We start from the raw sequence: 25,116 nt of genomic DNA, 5'->3' as shown, positions 1-25,116 counted from the left end.
ATTTGTCAACCGTACCCTGGTCACATTTTTTTTCGATTCAACAAAACGTTTTTCCAATCTTTTTTACCTCGTTTCATTCATAAAAAATTCAATAATAAATGCAGATGCTTCGTCTCTACGCAAGTAATTGTGCCGGTAAGATAAAAGCAGCTGTCGAAACGGCTTCACGGTTACAATCGACAGCATCAGGAGCCGCTGGACATAAATTTCAGAGTTCGTTTATTTTGTTCATTTGCTAACATGTAATAACTTTTAATAATTCAGCGAAAGAAGATAAAAAAGAGGGAACAACGTATATTTCAATGGAAAAGGTGACGGACTCGCGTGGAGCACGAAAAGATGACGAGTTGTGCTCGCTGTGCACATGCAACGTGCCAATTAAGCTCACTTATAAGTAAGTTGTTTGAAAAATTACTTGTTTTTTCTTTCCGCAATTTGAAAAATGTTATTTTAATCGTTTCAGAGATGTTCTGATCTTGGAACAATTCATGAGAGACGATGGAACTGTTCTTCCACGTCAACTCACCGGGCTTTGTAAGAAACAACAATTGAGAATGGAAAGGTAATTAAAAGAAACTAACTGTTGCTTACATGCAAATAATTATTTGAAGATGTGTAATGCAAGCATTCTGGTCTGGACTTTTCGGTGATAAATATGGCACAGAAGCGGATAGAGCAGGTTATAAACGATTCAATCGATACTGGAAAGATGATATGTCAATGTATCAATTGGAGACGAAACAACGACATGGAACATGGTTTTATATTAAAAGGTTTTGCACTGAAAAATTTAATATTCAAATTATTTTTTGGTTTTCAGATATCCTACGAAGAATCAACAACTCTTCAAGAATCCACTCAATTGAAATTGTTAGATTTTATTTAGATATTATCCTTTTTTAGCTCAATATTATTCTGTTGTTTTGTTTGTTTCTAAAGAATTTTTCCGATCCTCGAACTTTCCATCGTTGTTTCGAAATGTTTTAAAACATTTTCAATATCTCTTATCTGTTGTTATTTCCGCTTTATTGCAATTCATTTTTCCAGGAACATCGCAGATGTCTTGATACAAAGAAAAGAAGAAATGCGAAAATTTGTATTTTTCGTCGTAGCTATTCTTATTCAAATTCACACGACAACATCACAAAGAAATAGAAGTTCATCGCCATCTGGATTTTTGGATCTTCAACTTGAAAAATGTCCTCAAGTTCTCGGATGTCGTTGTGTTCGGGATTCTACAAGAAATATTCAGTGCTTTTCTATTGGTAAGAAATTAATTTTTTAAACAAATGTTTGATGTTACTTTTCAAAAGGTACTTTATTAGAAAGGGTCAAGCTGAAACGCTCCAAAATTTTTTTTTAAAGTTTAGGATAGAACCTATTTTCAGCTAGAATTTTAAATTTTCCCCAGTTCATCAGTGTATAAAAGATTAAAATAAAACTTTTCTAAAAGTGGATAAGGAAAAACACAAAAAACGTGTTCGAGAAAATCGAAAAACTGACATCCTCGGCCCCCTATTCAAATAAAAACTATTTCATTATTTACAGACGAATCAAAACTTCTTGAAATTCAAAAAATCTACGGATCAAATATTCAACGTTTGGAACTTCACAATTGGCAACATGATCAGCTTAATTTCGATATTTTCGCACCATTTCCGCAACTAGAACATATAATTCTCCGAGGTAAATCGAGAATTGCTTCTTTAAAAGTATCAAAATTTTGATTTTCAGATGGTGATTTGGAATCTCTGAATGGAACTGTAATCCATCCAACTCTCAAAGTGCTTTCTATCGAAAATTCAGAGCTGACATCGAGCTCAGAAGTTTGTCGCCTTTTGAGCATTTTCCCGAAGATTCAAAGTCTATCCCTATCGAAGAATTATTTTGAGAAATTTGAATGCGACACGAGTAATACCAAATTAAAAATTCTAGATTTGAGTCAGAATAGAGTATGTCAATTATGCAATAAAAAACAATTCAAAGAAATAATTCTAGATTTCCCACCTGGAAGTGCCAAATACCCTCAGAGTTTTGAATGTTTCACGCAATAGACTGACTTCTTTTGAAAATATTTCGACGAAGCTGACAGATTTAGGTTTGTTCGAGAAAAAAGAATAATCGCAGTTAACAATTATTTTTACAGATATTTCCTTCAATAAACTATCCTTATGGCCATCTTTCGACGATTGGAAGTTCCCGAATCTTCGTAGTTTGTCGGCAATCAAATTGGATTTGCAAACGGGATTTCAATTAGATGCTCCACTTTTAAATTCTCTTAATATTGACGGCGCATCACTAAGATACTTGAATTTTCATCAAATCCTTACGCCGAAACTCAAAAAGTTTGTGATTTTTCATTATTTGGATATTATTAATTTTTCCAAAAATTCAGGTTCTCTGCTCGATATCTAACGGAGCTTCGAAATATTGCCGGTCGTTTACCTTCTACAGTAACGGATGTGGCTTTCACTGATACAATGCTGAGAACTCTTCCAGCTGATTTTATTCCAATGTAAGACATATTTTTCGAAATTTCATAATATATTCGGGATTTTTAGGTCATCTACCAACCATATGCAAAAGGTTTCATTCGATTTCTCTACGAATCAGCTTCTTTGTGATAAATGTTTATTGCAATGGTCTCTACCAGTTTATGCACAGACAAGTATTCGAAAAGATTGCAATTTGACACGGTAAATTATCATCTGGTCGCGAAAATTTTCGGTTTTGCCGGCGAAAATACAGGTCTCGAAAAGAAAAGAGTACTGTACTTTCAAACTTTTGTTCCTGCAGAATTTTCATCGATTTTTCATAATTCTTCGCGATAATATTTATTTAAATACATGAATTTTAACAAATAATGTGAAAAACTACTGAAAAATCTATAAAACATCTATAAAAAACAAAATTTTGGCTGTACAATAATCTTTAAAGGCGCACACATTTTAGCATTAACATAAAACATTGTCGTGCCGAGGCCGGTTATTCTGGCGCAAAATATGGTGTTTGGGTAATTTTTTTTAAATCAAAATGTTTCAATTTTCAGAGAAGAAATTGAATCGGCATCTTGTAAGATTGGTGTTGTTGCTAATGATACTGGAATTCAATATGGAAAATATGAGAAACCAACAGCAATTTCTTGTTTCTCCTACGGAGTTCCATCTCCAAAAATCAGTTGGTGGAGATTTAGACCAGCAGAGAAGCTTGGATCCTATGATCCAATCACAGATGAAATCAGTTATACAAATGTTTCGGAAACGATGAAAGAAAGGTATTTTATATCAAAAATAGACTTAAATAACAGATAATTACATTTTCAGCTATGAAATTCAATCTGGCGGGTCTCTTCTAATTCGATCACCCAACCGATCACATGTTGAACGATATGTTTGTGTCGTGGAAAATGAATATGGAAAAGATTATGGAATTTATCATTTTAGGTACTTCAAATAATTAGTAAAAGAAGGAGAAATTATATCTTCAACCAAACTTTTTAAAATTTCTCAAAATACATATGATTACGGCGGTCTAAAATTTCTCCCCTAAAATATCCAGAAATGAAATAAAAACTAATCGAGACGGAAATTTAACAATTTTGGAGACTTTCAACTTTTTCTAAAATTGTCATTATTAGTCTTAAAAAAATCGGTTTTCCACCTACCATAAATTTCAATAATCGAAGGTAATAACTAAAGTTTTTAGACTCGATTATCTCGATTGGTACAGCTATGATGTGTTCAATTCAGTATTTTGGGGAGGTCTCGCCACTTCATTAATCGTTTGTCTCATATCATTCTTGCTCAATATTACATGGATTCTCACCCGAAAAAGTGCTCTTTGGTGGATTCAAAGGTACCAGATTAATTAAATTAATAAATTAATTAAATCTATGATTTTTCTAGAGCCGAACGCCTGTCACGTGTCCGAAAAATGGTTGAAGCAATGGAAAAATATCGTGTTCGTCAAATGGAGTCACTTCATGAAAAATACACGAAACGCGTTCAAATTGTTCGTGATAATTATCATCAACAAGTTGAAGCACTTCGTGTATCGTATGCATCACAACAAGAGAAATTTCAAAATTATAAAGCAGCTCAAGTGGATGCTGTACATTCACATTTGGATGCAATGAGAGATGGATATAATAATCAATTGGGTAGAGTCAGAGAATATGGATCAAAACGTGCAGAACAATTATGGGAGAGCTATGAGCGACAGGTAAAATGGGGTTTTTTTTTCAAAAAGAAAATTTATGCAAATTTCTAAATGAAAAATGTGCAGAAAAGGTTTTTGAAATCTCTGAAAAATTGGCAAAAAATTTCAAAATTTAAAAATAATTTCCAATAAAAATCGAAAATGTCCTATGTGTAAAAATCTTAATCAAAAAGAAAAATTAAAGAACGAGAATCTAAAAATCGATTTAAAAAAAAAATTACAATCAAATTCGAATTTTGTTTATCATAATAAGATGAGTTTTAAATAGTTTGGTTATTCTCTTCAAAAGTTGAAAATAATATGACCAAACTTTGGAAAAAAAGAAAAAATACATTTTTATAAATTTTTTCCAGGTGAATCGCATGCGAACCTTCAGTCTACAACATCGTCTAAAAATGATGCGCCAGTACAAAGTGAAGCAACGTTATGTTAATAAATTACTCGAATCACTGCAAGCAACATCACCAGAAGTTCAATTGGAGAATGTTAGTTTCTGGAAAACTAGATTAATTGATTTTTTTGAAATTTCAGGAAGAAAAAGTACGTGCTGCTCTAGAGATTCCTGATGATTTGGCAACTATTGATGGTTCAATGGACACTCCTTCTCGCCTCTCGCGTAGTTCATCATTCCATAGTCTTCCTGAATATGTTATTGATGAACAAGGAAACGTACGACCGGGAATTATTCCAACAAATGCGCCTTCCATTAGGTTAATGTCTCACTGTCAGTGATGAAAAACATTTCTCATCTATACTTTCAGATTCACTACCAAACCAACAACATCTTCAATATCAAACGAGGCAAGTACCTCTTCTCCGAGCTCATCAGGAGCTCATCGATCGCCAGATTCTCCACCAGAAAAGAGATAATTCTTTAAATCATTTTGTTTGTTTGTCTATAACCATTCCAAAATCGGTGCCATCATCATCCGACCTATCATTTCTTTTTGCAATTAGTCCTAAAACACTTACTTACCATCTTCAGGAATAATGTTCTCAACTAGAGCTTTGTTTTTTTCTTTTCGAGAGTGTCTTTAATATATCTTTCCAATTCAATTGTTTCATGCCAGGAAATCCATGCAAACTTCTCCCCCAATTCCCACTTTTTGTTCCAAATTTCATGTGTTCATTTATTTATTTTCATTTAATTCAAGTTTTACTGTACGCATATTCAGAGATTAAATTTTTGATTGTATTCTTTTTTCTGGCGACGATTTCTGCATCAAACATACTCGATTGTGGCATGAATGAAATTCCGGACAAGTGAGGTCATCGACACATTTGAAGACATGCTCATTCTGATAGAAACAATGTCGATTCACACATTTATGATTGCTATCACAGTTCCGATCGGTCAAGCATTGTCCACGTGTGGATGCTGATGATATCAGCGGAACGAGGAGAAGAAGCTGAAAACTTCAAAATAATAAGAAATTTGTTATCATACCTCTCACTCACCAAAAATAGAATTTTGAGGAATTGAGTCATAGAATTGAAAAGTGCCAGATAATCAATATCACCTGACGAGAGCTCTTATCAGTTGATCGACACTTTAGAAAAAAAGAAAAAAATATATTACAACAATAGAGACATTTTTCCGAATGAGAGATTCTCTCGGTGAGAAATTTGATGAATTTAAAAATTGTGTTAGCTCAATTTTAAAATCTCCCCAAAAATTTAAGAATCAAATTTGCTACTTGATCTTGAAGCGAACGAAATAATCCAGCTACAGTACTCAAGAGTACGATATTTCGCAATTCGGCCTCTGAAGACTACTGTAGCCACACGTTTTTTCATGAACTTATGAGTTCTTATTGTTTTTATATCAGTTTTTCGATGAATCATCATATTTTTATGACAAAATATGAAAAAAATGTTATCTATAAAAATTCCAACGTACAAAAGTTTGGGATTACAGTAGTCTTTGAGGCGCACAAAATTTTGCACTTAAGAAAAATTGTCGTTTCGAGGCCGGTGCCGTATTTTCGGCATAAAAATCGCTAAATTTTTGCGTCTGGGTGATATAGAAAAGAAAAAGCAATTTCCGCGGGTACTGTAAGTGAAACTTTTTATTCGTTTCAGGACGTCAGGTCTCTACTTTAATTAACTGAAACTTTGAAATTTGAAGTACACCTTGGCGTCTTACGGTAACCTTATTAGTTGAAACATAATTGTTGAAAGATTTATTATGCACAAGAATTATGAAAAAAAAAGAAGAAACAAGAAAATAATTCACCATCGAAATGGGATACACATATTGATAATACACTGATTTCCAGAAGGACAATCCAATTGACTGTCACACCTTCGGAATAAATACGGGAATAGCTGGAAACGTTTCGCATTTAAACATTTTCCATCGTAACAAGCGGTTTCCGATGAGCAGTCCGTGTCAATAGAGCATCTTTGGATTAATGGAAGATATGGAATATTATCCGGAGTAGTTGGGATTTCATCGAATTCTTTGGATTTTTGTAGAACTGCTTCTAGTGGTAGCTTATCATCAATTTCTTCTTTTGGAGACTCTTCGGATGATGGAATGTGAATTTCCGATTCAGTTTCATTATGTGATTCTTCAGAGGAAGTTATGTTGACTTCAGTTTCAGCAAGAGAAAATGTGAAGAACACTACGAGAAGTAACTGCAATTATGTTTCGAAATTATTATTATCGAACATTTTAGAACTCGTATTTAAAGGCGCATGGATTTATTCAGATGGGTCTCACCAGGAGAAAATTTGAATGGTTTGTAACGATTTTGTAACGATTATCAGCTTTTTGAAAATTCGATACTGTAAACTTTTTCGCGAAAACCATCAAAACTACAAATAAGCTTCATGAACTTGTTTCAAAACTCTCAAGTAGACGTTTCAGAAAAGTGGAAACTTTAATTTAATTTTGGAAAATTGATAAGTTAGGCACCACAGTAAAATTTTTAAACTTACCCATAATGCATTCATGGCTTCTAGACCAACAAAGTATTGTCTTTTTGGTAGATTCGAGAAAAGTTGAAAATTGGAAAACCCGGGAAAAAACAGAAAAGAAATGATGCGTGTCAGAGGGCGGAGAACAGGAATGAATAGACAGGCAACTGAAGAGAGAAAAAAACGATAAATTTTGTTATCGCTTGGAGAATATTTTTAAGAGAGCGTGCTGTTCTTTCAGGAGTCAGTTTCAAAAAAATGTGGGAAAACATGTGATAAAATGGTTTAAAAGATTCTCGATGCTTCTAACCGGGTGATTCAACAGTTCTATTGGAAGAAATAAAGAAGAATTAAATGGAGGATGAACATTTATTCAGTATACTTTTTTACGTAGACATTTTTTAGAAGTACAATAAAAAAGGGTTTGATTGTGATGAATTTTTTGATTATTTGTCAATTATTTCAAGATGACTCTTAAATGTGCAATGGTCCGACAGCTTCCTCATTTTCTGTTCTTTTTTGTTGTTCTTCTCTCAGGGTGTCAGCGAAGATTTTCATCTTCTTCTCCTCAACAGCTTTGCGACAAAAAAGTCTTTGAATCGCCACTGAAAATATGAAAATTGTGACAAATGACAAATATTAGAACATACAGAAAACTAGCATGAAGTTGTAGTAGTAGACAAACCAGATAATCGAAATGTCATTATATTTGTTGTCCTTGAATCCCATTCTGCATATTCAAAATTTAACATTTGTTAAAACAATTGAAAAATTGTTTCAAACCTCATTGTTACTATGTCAGTAGGTATGACTTTGCCAGTAGGACATTCATTATGAATCCGCAAAAGATATGCAGATGTAAGTGTCTATGTAATACCTATCCTATACTTGCCTGCATACGTATCAGCCTCATGTCTGCTACGTACCTCTCCTGCCTACCAATGCCAACCAAAGGCCTATCTACGATTCCTGCTCCCTTTTATTTCAAGTATCCGAAGGCAGGCGTAGGCCTGGATGATATGCAGACATTTTAATATTTATGTTAGGCTATTGTGGAAATTCTCAAAAATTTTTTTAATCTCCAGAAATTCTCAAAACTACCCGTTTTTTCCACAAAACTCAAACTATCGATTCTGATGAAAATTGTTAATTAGGAGATCATAGCTGTTTTTGCAAAAAACATTGGAAAAACCTTACATTCCCAAATTATGGAACTCCTCAATGAACTCCATTGTATTGTTTGCATGTGACGTCTGAATGTTAGCAACTGCGTAGATCGGAGTGAAGAAGAGACGTGGTGCGGCACAGATAATGCACAAAGTCTAAAAGCGGGTCTCTTGAACAAGAAGAAAAGTTACAAAACTCACCACAAACTTCTTCCATCCCTTTCCGTCTGCCTCACAGAAAAATGCGATTGATAGAAGGAATGCAATAGAAACGGTAATTCCAGAAAAGATATATCCTGCTGCGCGAATAAACCAAGCACTGAAGAAGATGTACCATATGGTAGAGACACTGATCCATGCGTAGCAGATTTGATGGAATCGGAGGGAGAACTAAAACCTTTGGATATAGAAATCTTTGTGGATATTCACTTACATTTAATTGTTTCTGAAGTGGCTTCCTCACGGCTGTTTTGTCCAGCAACTCCAATATTTCGAATGTCATAGTTTCGACCTGAGGAATAGGAAATCAGAAAGGTGATGAGCATTTTGAACGGTGGTGCAGTACTGATAGATAATACAATTATTGTTCATCGAAACTATTTTTGATTTACAAACTACAACCACCGACAGCATTTTTCAGCTGGCACAATTTGACACAAACTACAGGAAGTATATTTCTAGATAATTCTTAAAACTACAAAAAATCATAACAAAAACCTCAAAAATGAGAAAATACAATGAGCGGCATCTCGAGACGAGGAGAATGCATTTCTGACTGAAAACGCGTTATCCCTATGGCAACAGTAGTAGGGGTGATCACAAGCTGAGCAAAAAGTGTAGCAAGCAGCCATACGAAGAATGAAAATAATGAACGCAAATCACGAGTTGCGCAAGTTATTTGAGTATATTGAAGACAAAAACAGAATGGCAACATTTGTAATTACAACATACTTCTTTCAAATAAAAAAAAATGCTTGAGAACATGCGATAGGTAAATATGAAGGCACGAAGGTAGGGGGTGTGCACAAAGTAGGAGTGAGGTAGCCAGGACGGGAAGATCTCGAAGCATTTATGAAGTAGGCATAACCAGGTAGACCGTTGGTAAACTTGATCAAGTTGCGTGACAGGGATGAAGCGTAGGCGAGTGGGCACGTAGGTGAGCATTGAATAGACCATAACCTTTTCTCATTTAATTTCTGTGTTTCCTTGGGAAAAATCTAGCCCCCAACTTGAAGTATATGCATTTCATGTTCAAGAGCAAACGGTACTTGAAATAATTTTTGAGATTACACTTCAGGATTACATCTAGAATTTTCGAAACATTTTTGAATTTTTCTCAATTTGTTTAAATCCTATTTTTGTTGCATTCCGGTGGGTACTCCGTTGTTTACTTTTCAATAAATTGCTTACTTAAAACATTTTGTGGAACATGAAACAAAAAATTGCAAAAAGAATGAAAAAACTGTTCTCGTGTAGTTTGACTGTAAGCACTCGAGGTAGGCGTACGTATCGTTGTCAGTTTTCAGTCTTGCCTACAACTAATTTTTCCACTGGAACCGTCTAGAATACGATTCAGTATTCAAGTAAAAGTGATAACTAATCTAAAACTGAAAATCCAGATATTCTATCGTGGCGTGTCGGGGCGCGGCCCAACCACAAGTGCCCTACCTTGGGTGCAAATGTCGTCAATTTACAAAATGCCTGTTATACACTTTTGTGTTTTTCCTTTAATTTTGCATATTTTGCATTCCCTTTTCCGAGCTATTTTCTGGACGTGAATCGCACCTATCCCTATGAAATTACTGGTCTATACCTCTTTTTCTGTTCTTCAATCTTTAAAAGCCGTGTATGACGATGTGCTGCTTCAAAAAGTAATGAACACTGATGTCAATCGAATGTGCACTCGGAATTTCTGTCTCGCCTCGGTTTTCCAATTACTAAGATTGCAGGAGCATTTACTGCTGCTCTTTACTTGCCCTTTTCTTCATCCAAAACTACAACTACATATCACAAGACATGTCAACAATCACCAGCCAAAAAGGGATAAGATTATTAACTGAGAGACGAGGGGATAATTCCCTCATACTAACTCTCACTCTTCACTCTCTCTGCTCTTCTCCTCATTTGTCTTCTTTTTTTGATATTGGTTGTGGTTTTTTGTCACCGAATAATAAGAATGCTATGAATACATCTCACAATTCATTTTTCTTTTTCTTGCTTCTCTTCCTTTTTTCGTTCTTTTTGCCGTTTGCCATGTGAGAGTAATAGGCTGTGAATGGGCCAGAAGGACACTGCACAAAGTAGTCAGTCATCACAGGCTTTTGTTTATGATGAAAGAGAGACATTGAGAAGAGGAAAAAGAGAAGATGGAAGAAAAAGGCACAAGAAGTATTCAACTACATGCACCAGAGACCCTTCTCTTCTTTCAACTATATGCTTTCAATATCCATCTCATTTTTATGATCATCATAACTTTTGTGCTCCACGTTCGGTTTTAACTTTGCCCAGTTTTAAATTACGTTCCTCTTGCCTTCCAGTTTTAGAAATTCAGAAGCTCTATAGATGTAGGACTCTCATAAGCCACAAATATCGTACCTCTTCAGAAAACCTTAAAAATTTCCGAAATATTGTTATTTGAAGAACACATGTTTCAAGACATGAAATTTGAAAAACGCCAGAAATTCCGTTTTACCAGAAATTGAATTTATCAATTAGCTTTGAATTTATCGATTTGTTACTTTCAAAAAGCCAAGATTTTGTACACCTAGATTCGAAATTTTGCGATTTTCGACGAGGAAATACGGTACTTTGCGTTTAAAAAAACGTAAAATTCTTTGGATAATAGTAATTCAAACCTAAAACCTAAATAAATTTTAGATGTTTCAAAACTTTCAGTCAACTTTTTGGTAAATTGCCAAATTCTAAGAAAATGTGGGCTTTCCCAGCAATTTTGAGCATAAATGTAAATCTAATTTCTAGAAAGTTGTTAGTTTTTTTAATCCGAAAAAAAACTCGTAGAAATAATTTGTTCATTTTTAATAGAGAATCCTCCAAAATTATGATAAGGACTGATATTTTTTGACAGTGAACAATAAAATTTCAATTAAAAAAATTATATATCTATGATAATTTGGCATTTTGGCGAGAATAGTTTCTATCAATTTGTTTAACTAGCAAAATACGACCAGTTTGAAAATTTCATTAAGACAATCCAGATACTCTTGAAATAGATATTCTGGGAATAGTTTCATTTGAAAATAAACGGTATCCTTTAAACGATCAAGGCCGTTACTTATAACTTATAAAATTATATTTTACAAATAGTTATCTGCAAGTATCTACCCATTGACATCCTTATTTAACTCATTTCTTCTTTTTTCTTCTTACAATAATAATAATGTGTTCAGGATGGTCACAGTGATACCAAAAATAATAAGTTCTCCATATCCTCGGACACGCCTACCACTGTACCTCTACACTGTTTCCATCGTAAGAATTACCAATCAATAGAAAATTCAAGTTTACACCTATAATTCTAGATTATTTCCTGCTCTTTATTATACTGGAATCTTCTTTACTGCAAAAATTATGACTGTGTCGTTGAGAAGGAATTTCGATGGGGAAGTACTCGGCACTTACTACAGGTATCATACAATTTGGTACCATAAAGAAATGACATAACTTTCAGTACTTTCCGGTGATAGCAGCTCCGATTATAATGGTAATATCGTTTTCTTGGTTAATAATTGCAATATATTATTCAAGTAGTTCATGTGTTCTTACATTCAATTTTATGGTAAGTTTTATAGGAAGGAGGAATAAAATAAATATTGAAATTAAAGGAAATGCCATCTGCAGTACTTTGTTCTCTACTTGGTGGTATTAGTTCTGTAATAGAAATTCATTTTTCCATTGAAGTAAATCAAGTTCAATGGACTGATCAGTGGTTACTGTCATCTGTGGGTTTACCAATCAACGATTGTTTAAAAATCGATATTTTCAGGGATCTTCAATACTTTTATGCCTTTTACATGCTACAATTGCGTTCACACTTCAATAATCCTTCCAACATATTTGAATTTCCAATCTTCTTCAAATCGATGTGAAAAAACTTGTATCATTGTTTTTATCAAATATGAAACATTTTATAGGAATCAAAAATATTATGTGAACTGTGATATTTACTCTTGCTCAATTCATTTCATGTAAATATTATTTTGATACTCATTACTGGCATAAATTATATTTTCGAAATTCATGTCACGAGCGCGGATGATGAGGGACAATTCGAATTAATTCTCTTTTTCTCAACAAAAACAATTAAATTTTGAACCTCCCTCCGTTTTCTTTGAAAATGGCCTAGAATTGTGATGGCCGTGGACTAGCATTTTCCCTAGCACGACGGCGGGAATTGTCTGCGTCATCTTCGTCTTGCACGCTCTCTCGTTACCCCCCGCTGTGGTTATTATACCGTTTACCACCTTAATCCCTTCAAAACGCTTTTATAATTTCACATAATCTCTTCTTAGAAATCTCAATCGTTTATTCAGATGGGAAATCGATCAAAGACAGACAATGCAACTGCCGTGGCATCGCAACCACCCAAAAAAGTTAAATCGTAAGTTTTCTTTCCTATTTTCAAAACTAATATATCTGAAATCATCAACATTTTTAGGAAAAAGCAAAAGAAAATGAGCTTTTCACAAGCACAAGACGTATATCTTCGTCTGAAGCAAGAAAAAGAAGAGGAGAAACAACGAGAGCGAGCCGAACGAGAAAAGCGAAATGAGACGATTGCAGCGACAAATAAATCAAGAAAGAAGATGAATCAGGCATTGGCAAAAAGAAATAAAAAAGGACAACCAAATCTGAATGCTCAAATGGATGTACTTCTCGAGAGGATACAGAAAAGAGTGGATAAGGAGAAAAAGGAGAAGAAATGAACTAATTGTTTTGTCTTTTATATTTTCAGATTTTTTTTGTTGAAATGAAATTGTTGTGTTTTTAAAAATCGATAGTTTTATCGTTTCTTCGTTTCTTACCGATAGTATACTTTATTTTCTGAAATATAATTCAATTATTTATTAAAAACCTTTTCAGCCTTCAGATGGCTTCCGATGAAAATATCGGTGCCGACGGTGAACAGAAGCCTTCTCGGCCGTTTTTGAGAAAAGGACAAGGAACAGCAAGATTTAGAATGGTAGTTTGTGCAAATACAAGGCTTATCGAAATAATATATGAAGTTCAGCCTAGAAACAACAAAACATCTGCTGGTGCACCTCCAACGTCGGAACTTTCATCTGCTTCAAGTCCTTCTATTAATGTTCCTAGGTTTAGTCTGTCGGTAAGTAAAATATCTTAAATACAAACGTTATAAAACTGTGGTGACTAGTTAAATATAAATATTAAGTAGAATTATTCCAGAATGCTCTCCCGAACTCTGCCCGAACCGTGGACAGTGGAATATCAAATGAAGACGAGACCCGTCCACCAACCACCGCATCTCTTCCAATGGATCAACCATCATTGTCATCTTCGCCGGAAAATCGTCTAAATCCCGCACCTTCCGTTGCTGAAGAGCATGGCCACAGTGGACAGCACGCTGAAGAAGAAGAAGACAATGACACGGATGAAGTATCTGCAATGCCTTCTTTTGTGCCTGATGAACCTTCGACTCTTGTTAATTCAGATCATGAATTGTCTGATGATGCTTTAAAGTATAAAAATGCAGCTGCCGAATTCAAAGCTTTTGAGAGAAGAATGGATTCGGTAAGAACAGCCAAATCAGAATGATAATTGAAATTTTACATAGAATAGATTTACGTATCAAAAATCAAAACCTACGAATACTCTCTAATTCAAAATTTAATTAATTAAAATTAAAGATGAGATCAGCTTCAACAATCACAACATCACTGGCAACGCCATCATCTTGTGCACCATCAAACTCCTCTGAGCCTCCTACTCGGTCTACACCAATTATGAACGATTTAGGCGTTGGCCCAAATAATCACAATTGGCCGTCTTCAATGCAAGAATTATCAGGAATTTCTCTGGAAACACCACAGGCTCGACCGCTTGGCAGCAATAGAATTAATCAGCTTGGTAGGTTAATAACAAAAAAAACATGATTGATTAGATTTTTAGTTCGAAGTGAGGCTCAAACGGGAATAAGCCTTTTACAACACCATGAAAGACCTACTGTGACCGCCCCATTGAGACGAAATGATATGATGAACTCATCACGACAGAATCCACAGAATGGAAATGTTCAAGATGAAAATCGACCCGAGCACGTTTATGATCAACCAATACATGTTCCTGGATCATCACTGGACCGACAGAAACTTGAAATTGAAATTCGACGTCATCGTAACTTGAACATACAACTGAGAGACACTATTGCTCACTTGGATTATGCAGAAGAATCCGTGCACACCACAAAACGACAGCTCGAAGAAAAAATTTCCGAAGTCAATAATTTTAAGAAAGAACTGATAGAAGAATTTAAGAAATGCAAAAAAGGAGTTGAGGAAGAATTTGAGAAGAAGTTTGAGAAAATTAAGGAAGATTATGATGAACTTTACGAGAAATTGAAGAGGGATCAACGAGATCTTGAACGAGATCAGAAGATATTGAAGAAAGGAACGGGAGAAAGGAATAAAGAATTCACAGAAACGGTAATTAAGAATTTAAGCAAGAAATAGTTATTCGAGAAAAACCACGAAATTTCGATTGAAAATTTTTCTCAAAGCAAAATCTAAAATTTTCATTGAAATAAATTGAGAATTTAAAAAGTTGAAATTCTATTATAAAACCTTTAATTTAAAATCCAGCAAAACTTGTCAAATTTCAGATAGCCACTCTCCGCGACAAATTAAGAGCATCAGAAACCAAGAATGCACAATATCGACAGGATATACGTGTTCGAGACGAAAAGCTCAAGAAAAAAGACGAGGAAATCGAGAAGCTTCAGAAAGACGGAAACCGGCTAAAGAGCACTCTACAGACTTTAGAAAAGCGCGTAAAACAATTACGTACTGAAAAAGAACGCGACGATAAAGAAAAGGAGATGTTCGCGAAGGTTGCAATGAATCGAAAAACTTCGAATCCAGTGCCACCAGTTTTGAATCAAAGTGTTCCAATTTCGATAACATCAAATGGTCCATCTAGACATCCATCATCATCTTCGTTGACAACATTTAGAAAACCATCTACATCAAATCGAGAAAGAGGTGTTAGTTGGGCAGATGAACCAAATGAACAATCATTGGAAGCTGTACCACAGGAGTTTTTGATGGTAATATTTAGATCAAAGCAGGGTTTTTTTAAAATTGTTTTTAGAATATTGCTCTGAAAAAATCAATTCAAAAAAAATTTCAAATTATTTTTTCTTCCCGACTAAAAAATTAATATTTTTGAAAAATAGTTTTTTAAGTCTAAAAATTTACAGCTTACTATTAGCATTTGCCGAAAGTTCCGATTTTTCAAAATTCCCAGAATTAAAAATCAATAGTTTTCGAGTTACCGAAAATTGTCAAAAAAAAATTTTAAATCATGCTTTTTGAAGATGCCAGTCAAAGAAATGCCGGGAAAATTTGGAAAATGCACGATCTACAGAGATTCTCTTGGAGAAACATCTAAAGTGACGGATACAATAGCTAACGGTCTTCTTTTCGAATATTCCAATGGAGATCTTCGATGGGTTAATCGGCAGAACGCTGTTAATGTAAGTTTTAATTGGAATTTTGTCAATTAAAGTGACCAATTTACAGATCTACATATCCGCAGTTGATAAAACAGTCAGAATTGATCTCCCCACATACAATATTTCAATTATTCATACATTTCAAAGGCAAGTTGAAGTACTTCGTCCTGGAAATAACATAACATTGATAAGTATTAAACGACGAGAAGTTCGAACTGATTTGATTTATCAAAACGGAATGTATAAAACTGAAATGTAAGATTATTTTCTTTTTTAAAGTTCATCGGAAATTTCGTATTTCAGCTTCAATAGGGACGGAAGATATGTTACGAAGGATTTTAGCAATCAAGAAGTTTCGAGAAAGTGAGTCTCTATTCATTTTCCAATTAATTATTCAGAAAAACCATTAAAATCTCAAAACTATTACCCAGATGTTTAATTTAATTTAATTTAATTTATTACGATAGAAGATATCGTTAGGTAGAAAAAAAAACACACACACATTAATAGATACAAACCATCACAAGTGGTTACATAAATAAATTACATAAATAAAACGAAACAAAAATAAAAAAAGAGATGTGACATTTTGCGGCAAAAAATGTCTCGGCACGATAAAATTTAGTTAAATGGGAAAAGGCGTGCGCCTTTAAATATTACTGTAGTTTAAAAATCGCGTTACTGTCGAATTGTTGTTTGCCCCTTTTTTTTTTGATAAAAACATGTTTATTAGTTTAGAAAAAAGATAAATAAACCAAACTACAACAGTCTTTATAGGCGCACGTATTTTCACATTTAAAAATCTGTCCTTTAACGAAAAAATTGTAAAATTTGGCGCCTTCAAAGAGTACTGTAATTTCAAACTCAATTTGAAACAGAATTTTCATCGATTTTCCTTAGTTAGTTTTTCGATGAATTTTAATTTATTCATTAAAAAAACTCAAATAAGTATAACGATATTTTAGCAAATAATATATTTTCAAACAAAACATGTTTCTATAATTTTTGTCTAACCCAAAATTTAGGAATATGACCTCAATTCTTCAAAAAGTTAGTAAAACAGGTTTAAAACCCCGTTATAAATATTTTTGCCTCTGAAACCTATCAAATTTTCAGATACAATCCCGGTACACACACATATCGCGACAATCAATGTCGCTACGTTCTCGTCACTGATTACAACGATTTTGAGCTCGTTGAGCCAGAATTCCGTCTTCGTTGGTATCAGGGAGATCCGACTGGTCTCAACAATCAGTATATTCTCAAGATCATTGGACGACCTGAATGCAGCGAGAAAACATTGAGACTTGAAGTGAATCTTTCCACGTGTGAAGGTACATTGGAAACTGCAGAGATGATAGGCGATAAACGTCGGAAAACAACTTTGTTCCAGTGGAAAAAATGAGAAATTCCAACCCCTTTATTTTAACTTGTGGTTTGTATATCTATTCCATTGACATTATTTTTCACTCCTGAGTGCTCTAAAATTATAATTAATTCTACCTCCTGTAAAATCATATCAAATAATTCAATCATTTTTTACTATCTCAATTTTCACTTGCCCCCTCCCCCATTTCTTTCATATTGATCTTCATGGTTATTTTATTGACTGTTATAAACAATTTTAACTTTAAATGTTCTGCACAAAATTCGGGATTCAGATTGCAAAGATTTATTGGAACACTGGAGACATTTCAAGATGATCTCGGATCTTCTGCACGACTCGACGGACTCAAACTTTGAACATTTTCGTGTGAGATTTTCTTTTCTTTTTCCGCACTTTTCTTCTCTTTCTTCTCCTCACCACTTCCATCTTTCTTCTGATCATCTACATCCAGGAGCAGCATCTTGTGACGTGTAATCTTTAGATCACTGAGACGAGTTTTCGAATCGCCGACTTCAAGAGGAGCCTACAATCATCCTTATCTTTTTATATTCAGAATATCAAAAAACTAACCGGGTCACCTCGACCAGAAAACTCGCCTTCGCCTTCTTCACTCGATGATTTCTGAGTTCTCAGAGTAATCATATGGGTCTTACCGCTGACACCAAGAAGCGTGTAGAGTCGAGCCATCAGATCGTCTGAACGATATAATTGTTTAAAAATCTTAGATTCTTAAGCTTACGATAAGTGGCATCCGTTGGAAGGCTGACAACGACTGGCTTTGAAAGGTACAAAAAGTACCAAAGACGTTGATCCGGAACCTTCTTATGTCGACGAGTCCTTCCACTTTTTGATTTGTTCACAGATCCTTTCCGAGTAGCACGAGTACTTCCTCGAATCTTTCCACGTTCAGCTCCATTATTCGACAATTCTCCAGTATGCTCAGCAATTTGTTGCGGTGAGACTTCACGCGTAAAAGCATTTGACGGAGATGTCGAAGTGGCACAAGACGAGTGGTTTTCTGAAAGATTGAACTCTTTTTATCAGATTTCTGATCAATTTCTGTTACCTTTTGGCTGAAGTGGACTACACACCAGACAGTAGAAGTGCCCACAATCAAAACGATCCAAATTGTTTAACCCAATGATTAACTGGAATAATTGGTTTGATCTTTCAAAAACCTGCATTTTGTAAAACAATCTTACTTTCTTGCATGCATCACATTGTAATGAAAAATCCATTTCATCTCCGACCTGAAAAATATTAATTTTCAATATATCCAGATTTTAAAGTGAAAGCCGCCCAGAATTCATGCACAAATAAATATACCTCGCCACAGCAGGTTACTGTAGCTCGTGTAGATCTATGGACCGCTAAATATCTTTTTCCAATGAAGCGCCAAGATTTTTTTCAAATAAAAATATTATGCAATAGCGACCCAGAATTGACAAGTTACAGTATTTCGTTGTTCGCGCGGCGAGACACTGCCGCGTAAGTTGACGGAAATTCTCATTTTTATGTAGACGTCTACGTAATATAGCCACAGCTCCAGTAGGCTTAACTTATCGTAATCTTAACGTAAACACGAAGACCATTCAAGAATATCGCTAAATTAGAAAAGTTACCAGGACAATTTATTTCGCTGTAAAACCTACTCTGTGCGTTTAAGTTCGCGTTCCAGAAAACTGTCAATATTCGAAACCTTTAATTCAAACGAAACTCACATCATCTTCAGTTTTTTCATTTGCTGAAGAAGTTGATGAGAGGACTTGCTTGGATGAGGAATTCATTCCAGTACTGAACAAATTTCAATTATCAGTGTTGAATCAAAACGACTTACTGGATTTTAGAGAGACTCGCTTTTTTCTTTTGCGACATCACTAAAATCGATTCTTAATCGGATAAAATACAAAATGATTGAAAATTGGAACTTTTTTCTTTTTTCCTGTTCCTGTAGTTTTTGTTGTTGTTATCTACGCTTTCGATCTTAACAATAAGCATCCACGTTCTATTAAATATATCATTTATTTATTATAAATAATATTCTGACTTGAATCATGTTTTTGTTATTTTTCAATTCAATGATGCCATGGATAAAACAAGAAGGGACAATTATTGGAAACGAGGAATGAAGTAGATTTTAAAAACGGGGTCAATTTGGAGAGTCTGAGGAAAAGAGAAAAAAAAATGATATAGTGACGATCAATACATTTAATTAATATTATATCTTGTGATAAGGGAAAAGAGGTCTGATGAGAAATTAGTGTATTCATCCTTATCCCGAGATTGTAGAGTGTTGAGACCATTAATAATCATCGAACCTGGAAAATTAACAAATTATAATTTTTTATACAAATTAAATTACTAACCAAGAAGCATATTGTGATGGCTGGATGCTCTTGCAATATTTCCTATGCTTTCCTTTTGAGCATTAGCCAATTCCATAGCTTCTTGAATTGAATCTCCATTAGTTTCGTGATCCCCTCCAACCATCACTTGCATTCTGACTGGCGACTGATCACGGAGCATTGATTGCACATCTATTATACCATTGGACGATGAAGTTGATGTTCCAGAAGATGCAGATGAACCTGATCCTGGAGCTGGTGACACTGCGGAAGGCGGCACTTTTCGGAAGTTTTCACCGGCTCTCCCCCCATTGTAGGCTACCAGTGAAGATCTTTTCGGGTTCTTCCCATCTTTATCCTTATCGAAATGTCTTTTTCGGCTTTCAAGAAGTCTGGCAGGCCCGAGCGACGAATTTGACCCAACAACATTTATGCTTCCCGCAATATTACGAAGAGATCGAGGCATCGGCGGTGGGACCCCATACTTGCGAATCCCAACTGAAGGTGATCCGGAAGTAGACGCTGATGTACCAGGGGCTGATGAAAGATGACGAAGAGATGCAAAACGTGTTGTAGCAATTGGAGGTGTCTTTGAAGGTACAGGGCGAAGGTTTTTGTTCAGAAGAAGAGCCTTTGGAACTGAAAATTCAAATTTTAAAAAATGGGAGGTTGTCGATTATAAAATAGGGAAATTGCTATGTATCTGGGCATTTTCCAGAAAATTATATTAAACTTCAAAGTTAGTAACTAATAATGTACAATATTTCGATTAAAAAAATTAAATTTTTATACATTTACTTACTGGTAATGCAAAATAAAATTATCAAATTTTTCTCAAGATCGAATATTTCTTATAGAATACGATTTTTTTTCAACTCACTTGCCCCTCCACGATTGAGTCCAAGTGTATTTCTGGTTGATGAAGACTCCGATGGTGGACTATTCCGACGATTTTTGACAGTAGCATCATCTGCGGTGAAAAATTGAGATAATGCTTCAAGAATACTTTCATTCTTCGTTTTACTTCCATCAATATCATCTTCCTTTTGTGCATCTTCTTCTTTTCCATCTCCATCTGTATCATCATTCTCTCCACAACTGGCTTCTCTCTCTAAAATCGGTGGTGGACCATCATCATCTTCTTCTTGTATCGGTGCAACTTCTTTATCTTCTTCAATTTCTTTTTTGATTTCCTTTTCTTTTTTCGCGAGGCTTGAACCGCGCCGGGTTTTTGAAGCCATTCTGTAAAATAATTCATTATAAATACTATGTATTTTTGAACCAAAAAAGGAGAAAATACAAAAAAAAAATTTTCTCAACAAATAGAGCTGTAATAAAACAGAAATCGCGGATTTTTCAAATTTAAATTCATTAGATTATTTTTATGGACTTGTTAAATACTAAATTCAACTTGATTTCACATTCATCAAAACGTGGTAAATTTATATTTTTGCTCAACATGGTAACGAATTGAAGCGACCCTAACCAATTAATTTTCTTTTTTCATGGCTTATTGAAGAATTAACTATAAAAATGGTAAGATTCGATATTTAAAAATAGTATTTCTCAATTTTAAGATAGCTGAAAACGATAATAAATCGGAGTGCATAGTACAAAGATATTGATCAATTGGGCTAAAGATTATATCTATTCTCGAAATGGTATGAGAAAATTCACAAATCTGGGACAAATTTAAAACGCTGAAAACCTTATGAATCCAAGCAAACTTGAAACCAAGTGAAAAAAGAAACGAACAAACCGCGGCAACGATGCGGTAAATAGTGTTTGGGTGGTAGAGACATAGACTAAAGGCGGTGGCTGTTGGTTGTGTCTCGCAACGAATAAGAGTGGTACGGTAGAAAATTGGGGTTCTGTAGGTGCGTCCATGTATCGATTAAAACTGGTTGGAAAACAGGGAGAATTATGATTTTTAAGCATTTGATGAAACTGATAGATGGGAAGAAGAGTGATTGTTTCTATCAATTGTGATAAGTTGGATTTCAATGTTGAAGCATGAAATTTCTTATTTCTGACTGGCTATATGAAAATTTTACATGATTTGACGATATCGACTAGGAAACTAGAAACTTATAACTGAAAAGCTAAAATATTCTCCTGATATTAATACTTTAAAAAAAGTTCAGATTTCACACTAATAACTCATTCAAATTTCCATATTCGAGTGATCCAACAATTTTTTTAATTGGAGCTATTGAGATCAATATCCTAGGAAGTACATAGTCATAATAATATCAAAAATTGAATAAAGAACGAAAATCCTTGTCACAAAGTTTTGATTTCTACTTTTCTCTCAGTCTCTTCGTTTTCGGATAAAAATTGAAGAAAAGAGAGCCGTAGACGAATAACAAAAACGGCTGGCACAATGCCAAAGTATCTTTGAAGATTAAAAAACTGAAGCAACTATAGAAAAAATACGACAATAAATTTGATAGGTTCATAAAGATTAAAAATAAAGTCAGAACCAAAACAGAAAAAATAACAAAAAGGTAAAAAAGAGTACAAAAATCAACAAAAATTACTAGAACAAATAATGAATAACAATCAGAGACAGATTATTCTTCCATGTCTTCATCTTCATCTTCTTCTTCTTTTACTTTTTCCTTCACATCCGTTTCTTCATCGGCTTCATCTTCTACTTCTTCTTCTTCTTTTATTTCGGCTCTGAAAAATAAAATATTAGTTTTTAATAATAATAATCTTCAATGTGAACCCACTTTTCAATCATTTTCACATATTCTCCTTTCAAGTGACATAATGAACTTTTGATTCGGATTCCGCTGTATTTCACTAGAATCTTGTCATCAATTGCAACTTGATCTTCTGAAAATTTCTCCGTTTTCAAATAGTCTAATTTTCATTTACCTGAAGTCTTGTCATTCTGCTTAATGTGAATTGTGATCATATCCATGACAACACCGACCATAAGACCTTCTTGCACATATTTCACTTTTGCTTCGTATTGATCTCCGATTTTTGGGCTGGAAATTAATTCAAAACTATTGAAATTACGAGAATCATTTTTGATAGTCTAAAAATAAATGAATTCCCTATGAAAATTCAAAATCTTACATGAAAACAATTTGATTAATTGCAACATCGGTATGGAAAGCATATTGGTCGGAAATGACACGTGGCGCAGATGCAAGATCGACACTTCCAACGGCTACGACGATTCCTTTGTATCTGAAATCAAAAATAAATATTCGTTGTGAATTATAAAATCGTTATTCAGTTTTCAGCATTCATATCATTATACAAAAAAATGTTTTTCTTGAGAATAACGAATAAAAATTAAAAATTAACACTCTTTGTATATTTTAACTCATCAACTTACTCTTTTCTATACTTTCCGACAGTATTTTGAGCAATCCAATCACATGCTTCTTCCATTGCAGCTTTTCCAGACATGTGATAAGGTAAGGAGATATGACGTGGCATCACTTTTTGAACGAGTTGACCTCCTTTTCCCTTTCCGCGCATCTTTTTGATTAGTTTGAGTCCATCTTCATAATTCATGAAAAATTGTTCTTTGAAACTTTTCTTTGATGTTTTAATGTTTGCTCCAAGAGTTCTCAATCGATATTCTTTCTTCTCCTTTTTATCCTTTGGTGCTTCACTTTCTGTTTCCTGGACTTCTGTAGTTCCATCCTCGTTCTCGATAAACTTTTTCTTTCCCATTTTTACAATTCTGTAAAGATTGGTAAACATTTGATATGAAATAATTAACGAAACAGGTAAACATTTTCGGCTCGAAAACCAGTGCATAAAAACAAATACAGTAGACACGAAAAATGCTTTTAGCTTCATATAAAGAATAGTCAAAATCTGAATGGAATATTAGGCCAGAGCTGAGGATTTTGTGAATATTCGGATTCAAACTTCATTGCCAATGTACTTTCCATTGCTAGAATCTTTGTCGCTGATTCTCCGTAATCTTTTTTCGCTTTCTCTCTTTTTGCTATGAATTCGGCGCTGGCGTTTCGGTGATCCGTTGATTGCTCTATACGCCCACGTATACTAACTAAAAATGCCCATTAAAATTTATCAAACCGTTAAATAAACCAATTTTCTTACTTTTATCAACGTTAACGTATTCCTCTTGACTTTTTGAACTTGATTGCCCTTCTTTCCGTTTTTCTGCCGCTCTTTGTTCTTTTACTGAAATAAACAAAGTTATTTAAAACAAATATTCGTCTAATTCCGATTAAACTTACACTTTTGACGATGTTCTTGTGTTTTTGCAAAAAATGCTTTCATCTCTTCACTCATTTCTTCAATATCTGATTCTTCATTCTCAATTTCACTATATATTTCACACCGAGAAAGTCTTTCGATCACTTCCGGCTCTTCAGAGTCACTAAAACATTGTTCAGTCGAAAGATTATCTCTCTGGACCATTTGCATTTGAACTGAAAATATACAACATTTTAAGAACAGAAGCTAACCAATTACCTTGACGTGATGCATCTGTATGTTGCTTTATCCATTGATTCGAAAAGTCATAGTGTCTCCAGAAATGATTGAATGCAGGATCTCTTGCCCAATCATTGTGTTTCAGAAAATTATTCATTTTAAATAATTAAAAGTATTAAATAAATAAGTTTTTTTCGAAAAGAAATTAACAATATTTATTTCCCGAGAGGATTACACAAAACGTGGCCGAAGTTTCACAAAAATTCGGCCGCGTTATTTCGGAGCGTCGTTGTGTGAGAAAAATGGCGGAGTTTTTTACGATTTAAAATTATAAGTTAAAACATTTTCTCTTCAATATTTATTTTGAAATTAATTTTTCAGATTACACATAAAATGTCAAATGTTGAGTCGCCGACAGTGAGATACGAGTTGCCGAGTGTTTCTGCAGAGGTAATTATATATTTGTTGTATTATTTATTAGAAATTGTTTCACTCGACTTTTATTTTTCCTTTATGCTGCAACTTTTTTCGAACGAGGGACGAGGCAAAAAGGTTTCTAGGCCATGACCGAGTCCCCGACAAATTTCAGCGGCCATTTATCTTGCTTTGTTTTCTGCGTGTTTTCTTTCGTTTTTCACCGATTTTTTCCGTTTTTTCTTATCAAAACTAATAAATAAATATTTTTTGCAGATGCTAAAACAATTTCCAAGTGAAAAAATTGTGAATTCAGTCGGCAAGTAGCGGTAAAAGTGGTCACTGTAATATGATGGATTACGGGAATAAAAAACCCAAACTTTTTCCCAAACATGATACATATGCTGTTTGGATGCTAAAAGTACCTGATTTTCATAACGAGACCGCTGAAAAAGTTTTGAGATTTTCATAATTCAACATTTTGTGCCAAAATCTCGACTTTTTCACAAAAAAAGTTGAATT

General features: G+C 34.2%; 12 protein-coding genes across 12 annotated transcripts; 5 read left to right on the top strand and 7 right to left on the bottom strand.

The window, feature by feature from the left end:
• The first annotated feature begins 75 nt into the window (after window positions 1-75).
• On the top strand, window positions 76-1,102 carry mrps-18A (28S ribosomal protein S18a, mitochondrial). The gene is made up of 5 exons (NM_066434.5): window positions 76-213; window positions 265-394; window positions 464-562; window positions 612-773; window positions 821-1,102. Exons 1-5 carry the CDS (start codon window positions 99-101, stop codon window positions 864-866), a joined length of 552 nt encoding a protein of 183 aa, NP_498835.1. The 5' UTR covers window positions 76-98; the 3' UTR covers window positions 867-1,102.
• iglr-2 (Immunoglobulin domain and leucine-rich repeat-containing protein 2) lies at window positions 1,048-5,483 on the top strand. The gene is made up of 14 exons (NM_066433.10): window positions 1,048-1,265; window positions 1,549-1,686; window positions 1,735-1,952; window positions 1,999-2,098; window positions 2,147-2,345; window positions 2,396-2,515; window positions 2,562-2,696; window positions 3,050-3,274; window positions 3,324-3,443; window positions 3,706-3,855; window positions 3,906-4,221; window positions 4,572-4,703; window positions 4,750-4,928; window positions 4,980-5,483. Exons 1-14 carry the CDS (start codon window positions 1,085-1,087, stop codon window positions 5,086-5,088), a joined length of 2,322 nt encoding a protein of 773 aa, NP_498834.1. The 5' UTR covers window positions 1,048-1,084; the 3' UTR covers window positions 5,089-5,483.
• On the bottom strand, window positions 5,338-5,781 carry ZC262.13 (FIP (Fungus-Induced Protein) Related). The gene is made up of 2 exons (NM_001361736.2): window positions 5,677-5,781; window positions 5,338-5,627 (listed from the first exon to the last, which is right to left on the bottom strand). Exons 1-2 carry the CDS (start codon window positions 5,704-5,706, stop codon window positions 5,397-5,399), a joined length of 261 nt encoding a protein of 86 aa, NP_001348657.1. The 5' UTR covers window positions 5,707-5,781; the 3' UTR covers window positions 5,338-5,396.
• Window positions 5,782-6,385: 604 nt separating this feature from the next.
• F10E9.12 (DUF7107 domain-containing protein) lies at window positions 6,386-7,453 on the bottom strand. The gene is made up of 2 exons (NM_066431.5): window positions 7,162-7,453; window positions 6,386-6,858 (listed from the first exon to the last, which is right to left on the bottom strand). Exons 1-2 carry the CDS (start codon window positions 7,174-7,176, stop codon window positions 6,451-6,453), a joined length of 423 nt encoding a protein of 140 aa, NP_498832.1. The 5' UTR covers window positions 7,177-7,453; the 3' UTR covers window positions 6,386-6,450.
• A 37-nt stretch (window positions 7,454-7,490) lies between these two features.
• On the bottom strand, window positions 7,491-8,832 carry F10E9.1 (uncharacterized protein). Its single transcript, NM_066430.3, has 5 exons — window positions 8,740-8,832; window positions 8,508-8,696; window positions 8,338-8,462; window positions 7,791-7,870; window positions 7,491-7,745 (listed from the first exon to the last, which is right to left on the bottom strand). The coding sequence occupies exons 1-5, from the start codon at window positions 8,806-8,808 to the stop codon at window positions 7,615-7,617; spliced, it is 594 nt and encodes a 197-aa protein (NP_498831.1). The 5' UTR covers window positions 8,809-8,832; the 3' UTR covers window positions 7,491-7,614.
• A 2,879-nt stretch (window positions 8,833-11,711) lies between these two features.
• Window positions 11,712-12,530, top strand: F10E9.10 (uncharacterized protein). Its single transcript, NM_066429.5, has 5 exons — window positions 11,712-11,795; window positions 11,846-11,950; window positions 11,995-12,102; window positions 12,149-12,265; window positions 12,310-12,530. Exons 1-5 carry the CDS (start codon window positions 11,715-11,717, stop codon window positions 12,364-12,366), a joined length of 468 nt encoding a protein of 155 aa, NP_498830.3. The 5' UTR covers window positions 11,712-11,714; the 3' UTR covers window positions 12,367-12,530.
• Window positions 12,531-12,734: 204 nt separating this feature from the next.
• On the top strand, window positions 12,735-13,317 carry F10E9.11 (rRNA-processing protein FYV7). The gene is made up of 2 exons (NM_066428.4): window positions 12,735-12,924; window positions 12,982-13,317. Exons 1-2 carry the CDS (start codon window positions 12,857-12,859, stop codon window positions 13,247-13,249), a joined length of 336 nt encoding a protein of 111 aa, NP_498829.1. The 5' UTR covers window positions 12,735-12,856; the 3' UTR covers window positions 13,250-13,317.
• An 89-nt stretch (window positions 13,318-13,406) lies between these two features.
• Window positions 13,407-17,646, top strand: sas-4 (Spindle assembly abnormal protein 4). Its single transcript, NM_066427.8, has 10 exons — window positions 13,407-13,506; window positions 13,555-13,650; window positions 13,731-14,075; window positions 14,192-14,411; window positions 14,454-14,986; window positions 15,163-15,606; window positions 15,877-16,035; window positions 16,082-16,269; window positions 16,318-16,377; window positions 17,131-17,646. The coding sequence occupies exons 1-10, from the start codon at window positions 13,414-13,416 to the stop codon at window positions 17,417-17,419; spliced, it is 2,427 nt and encodes an 808-aa protein (NP_498828.2). The 5' UTR covers window positions 13,407-13,413; the 3' UTR covers window positions 17,420-17,646.
• Window positions 17,647-17,670: 24 nt separating this feature from the next.
• F10E9.2 (uncharacterized protein) lies at window positions 17,671-19,302 on the bottom strand. Its single transcript, NM_066426.2, has 7 exons — window positions 19,239-19,302; window positions 19,123-19,195; window positions 18,604-18,651; window positions 18,468-18,549; window positions 18,141-18,419; window positions 17,972-18,096; window positions 17,671-17,924 (listed from the first exon to the last, which is right to left on the bottom strand). The coding sequence occupies exons 1-7, from the start codon at window positions 19,274-19,276 to the stop codon at window positions 17,709-17,711; spliced, it is 861 nt and encodes a 286-aa protein (NP_498827.1). The 5' UTR covers window positions 19,277-19,302; the 3' UTR covers window positions 17,671-17,708.
• Window positions 19,303-19,407: 105 nt separating this feature from the next.
• F10E9.3 (uncharacterized protein) lies at window positions 19,408-20,988 on the bottom strand. Its single transcript, NM_066425.6, has 3 exons — window positions 20,627-20,988; window positions 19,768-20,385; window positions 19,408-19,719 (listed from the first exon to the last, which is right to left on the bottom strand). The coding sequence occupies exons 1-3, from the start codon at window positions 20,985-20,987 to the stop codon at window positions 19,610-19,612; spliced, it is 1,089 nt and encodes a 362-aa protein (NP_498826.2). The 5' UTR covers window position 20,988; the 3' UTR covers window positions 19,408-19,609.
• A 1,200-nt stretch (window positions 20,989-22,188) lies between these two features.
• On the bottom strand, window positions 22,189-23,457 carry F10E9.4 (uncharacterized protein). Its single transcript, NM_066424.4, has 5 exons — window positions 23,102-23,457; window positions 22,837-22,950; window positions 22,630-22,745; window positions 22,482-22,587; window positions 22,189-22,428 (listed from the first exon to the last, which is right to left on the bottom strand). Exons 1-5 carry the CDS (start codon window positions 23,443-23,445, stop codon window positions 22,320-22,322), a joined length of 789 nt encoding a protein of 262 aa, NP_498825.1. The 5' UTR covers window positions 23,446-23,457; the 3' UTR covers window positions 22,189-22,319.
• An 89-nt stretch (window positions 23,458-23,546) lies between these two features.
• F10E9.5 (uncharacterized protein) lies at window positions 23,547-24,403 on the bottom strand. The gene is made up of 4 exons (NM_066423.8): window positions 24,220-24,403; window positions 23,982-24,176; window positions 23,842-23,925; window positions 23,547-23,788 (listed from the first exon to the last, which is right to left on the bottom strand). Exons 1-4 carry the CDS (start codon window positions 24,335-24,337, stop codon window positions 23,586-23,588), a joined length of 600 nt encoding a protein of 199 aa, NP_498824.3. The 5' UTR covers window positions 24,338-24,403; the 3' UTR covers window positions 23,547-23,585.
• Window positions 24,404-25,116: the final 713 nt, after the last annotated feature.

This window comes from Caenorhabditis elegans, chromosome III (assembly GCF_000002985.6).
Source record: "Caenorhabditis elegans chromosome III".
In the NCBI taxonomy this organism is placed as follows: Eukaryota; Metazoa; Nematoda; class Chromadorea; order Rhabditida; family Rhabditidae; genus Caenorhabditis; species Caenorhabditis elegans.
This window is presented reverse-complemented; position numbering and strand designations above follow the sequence as displayed.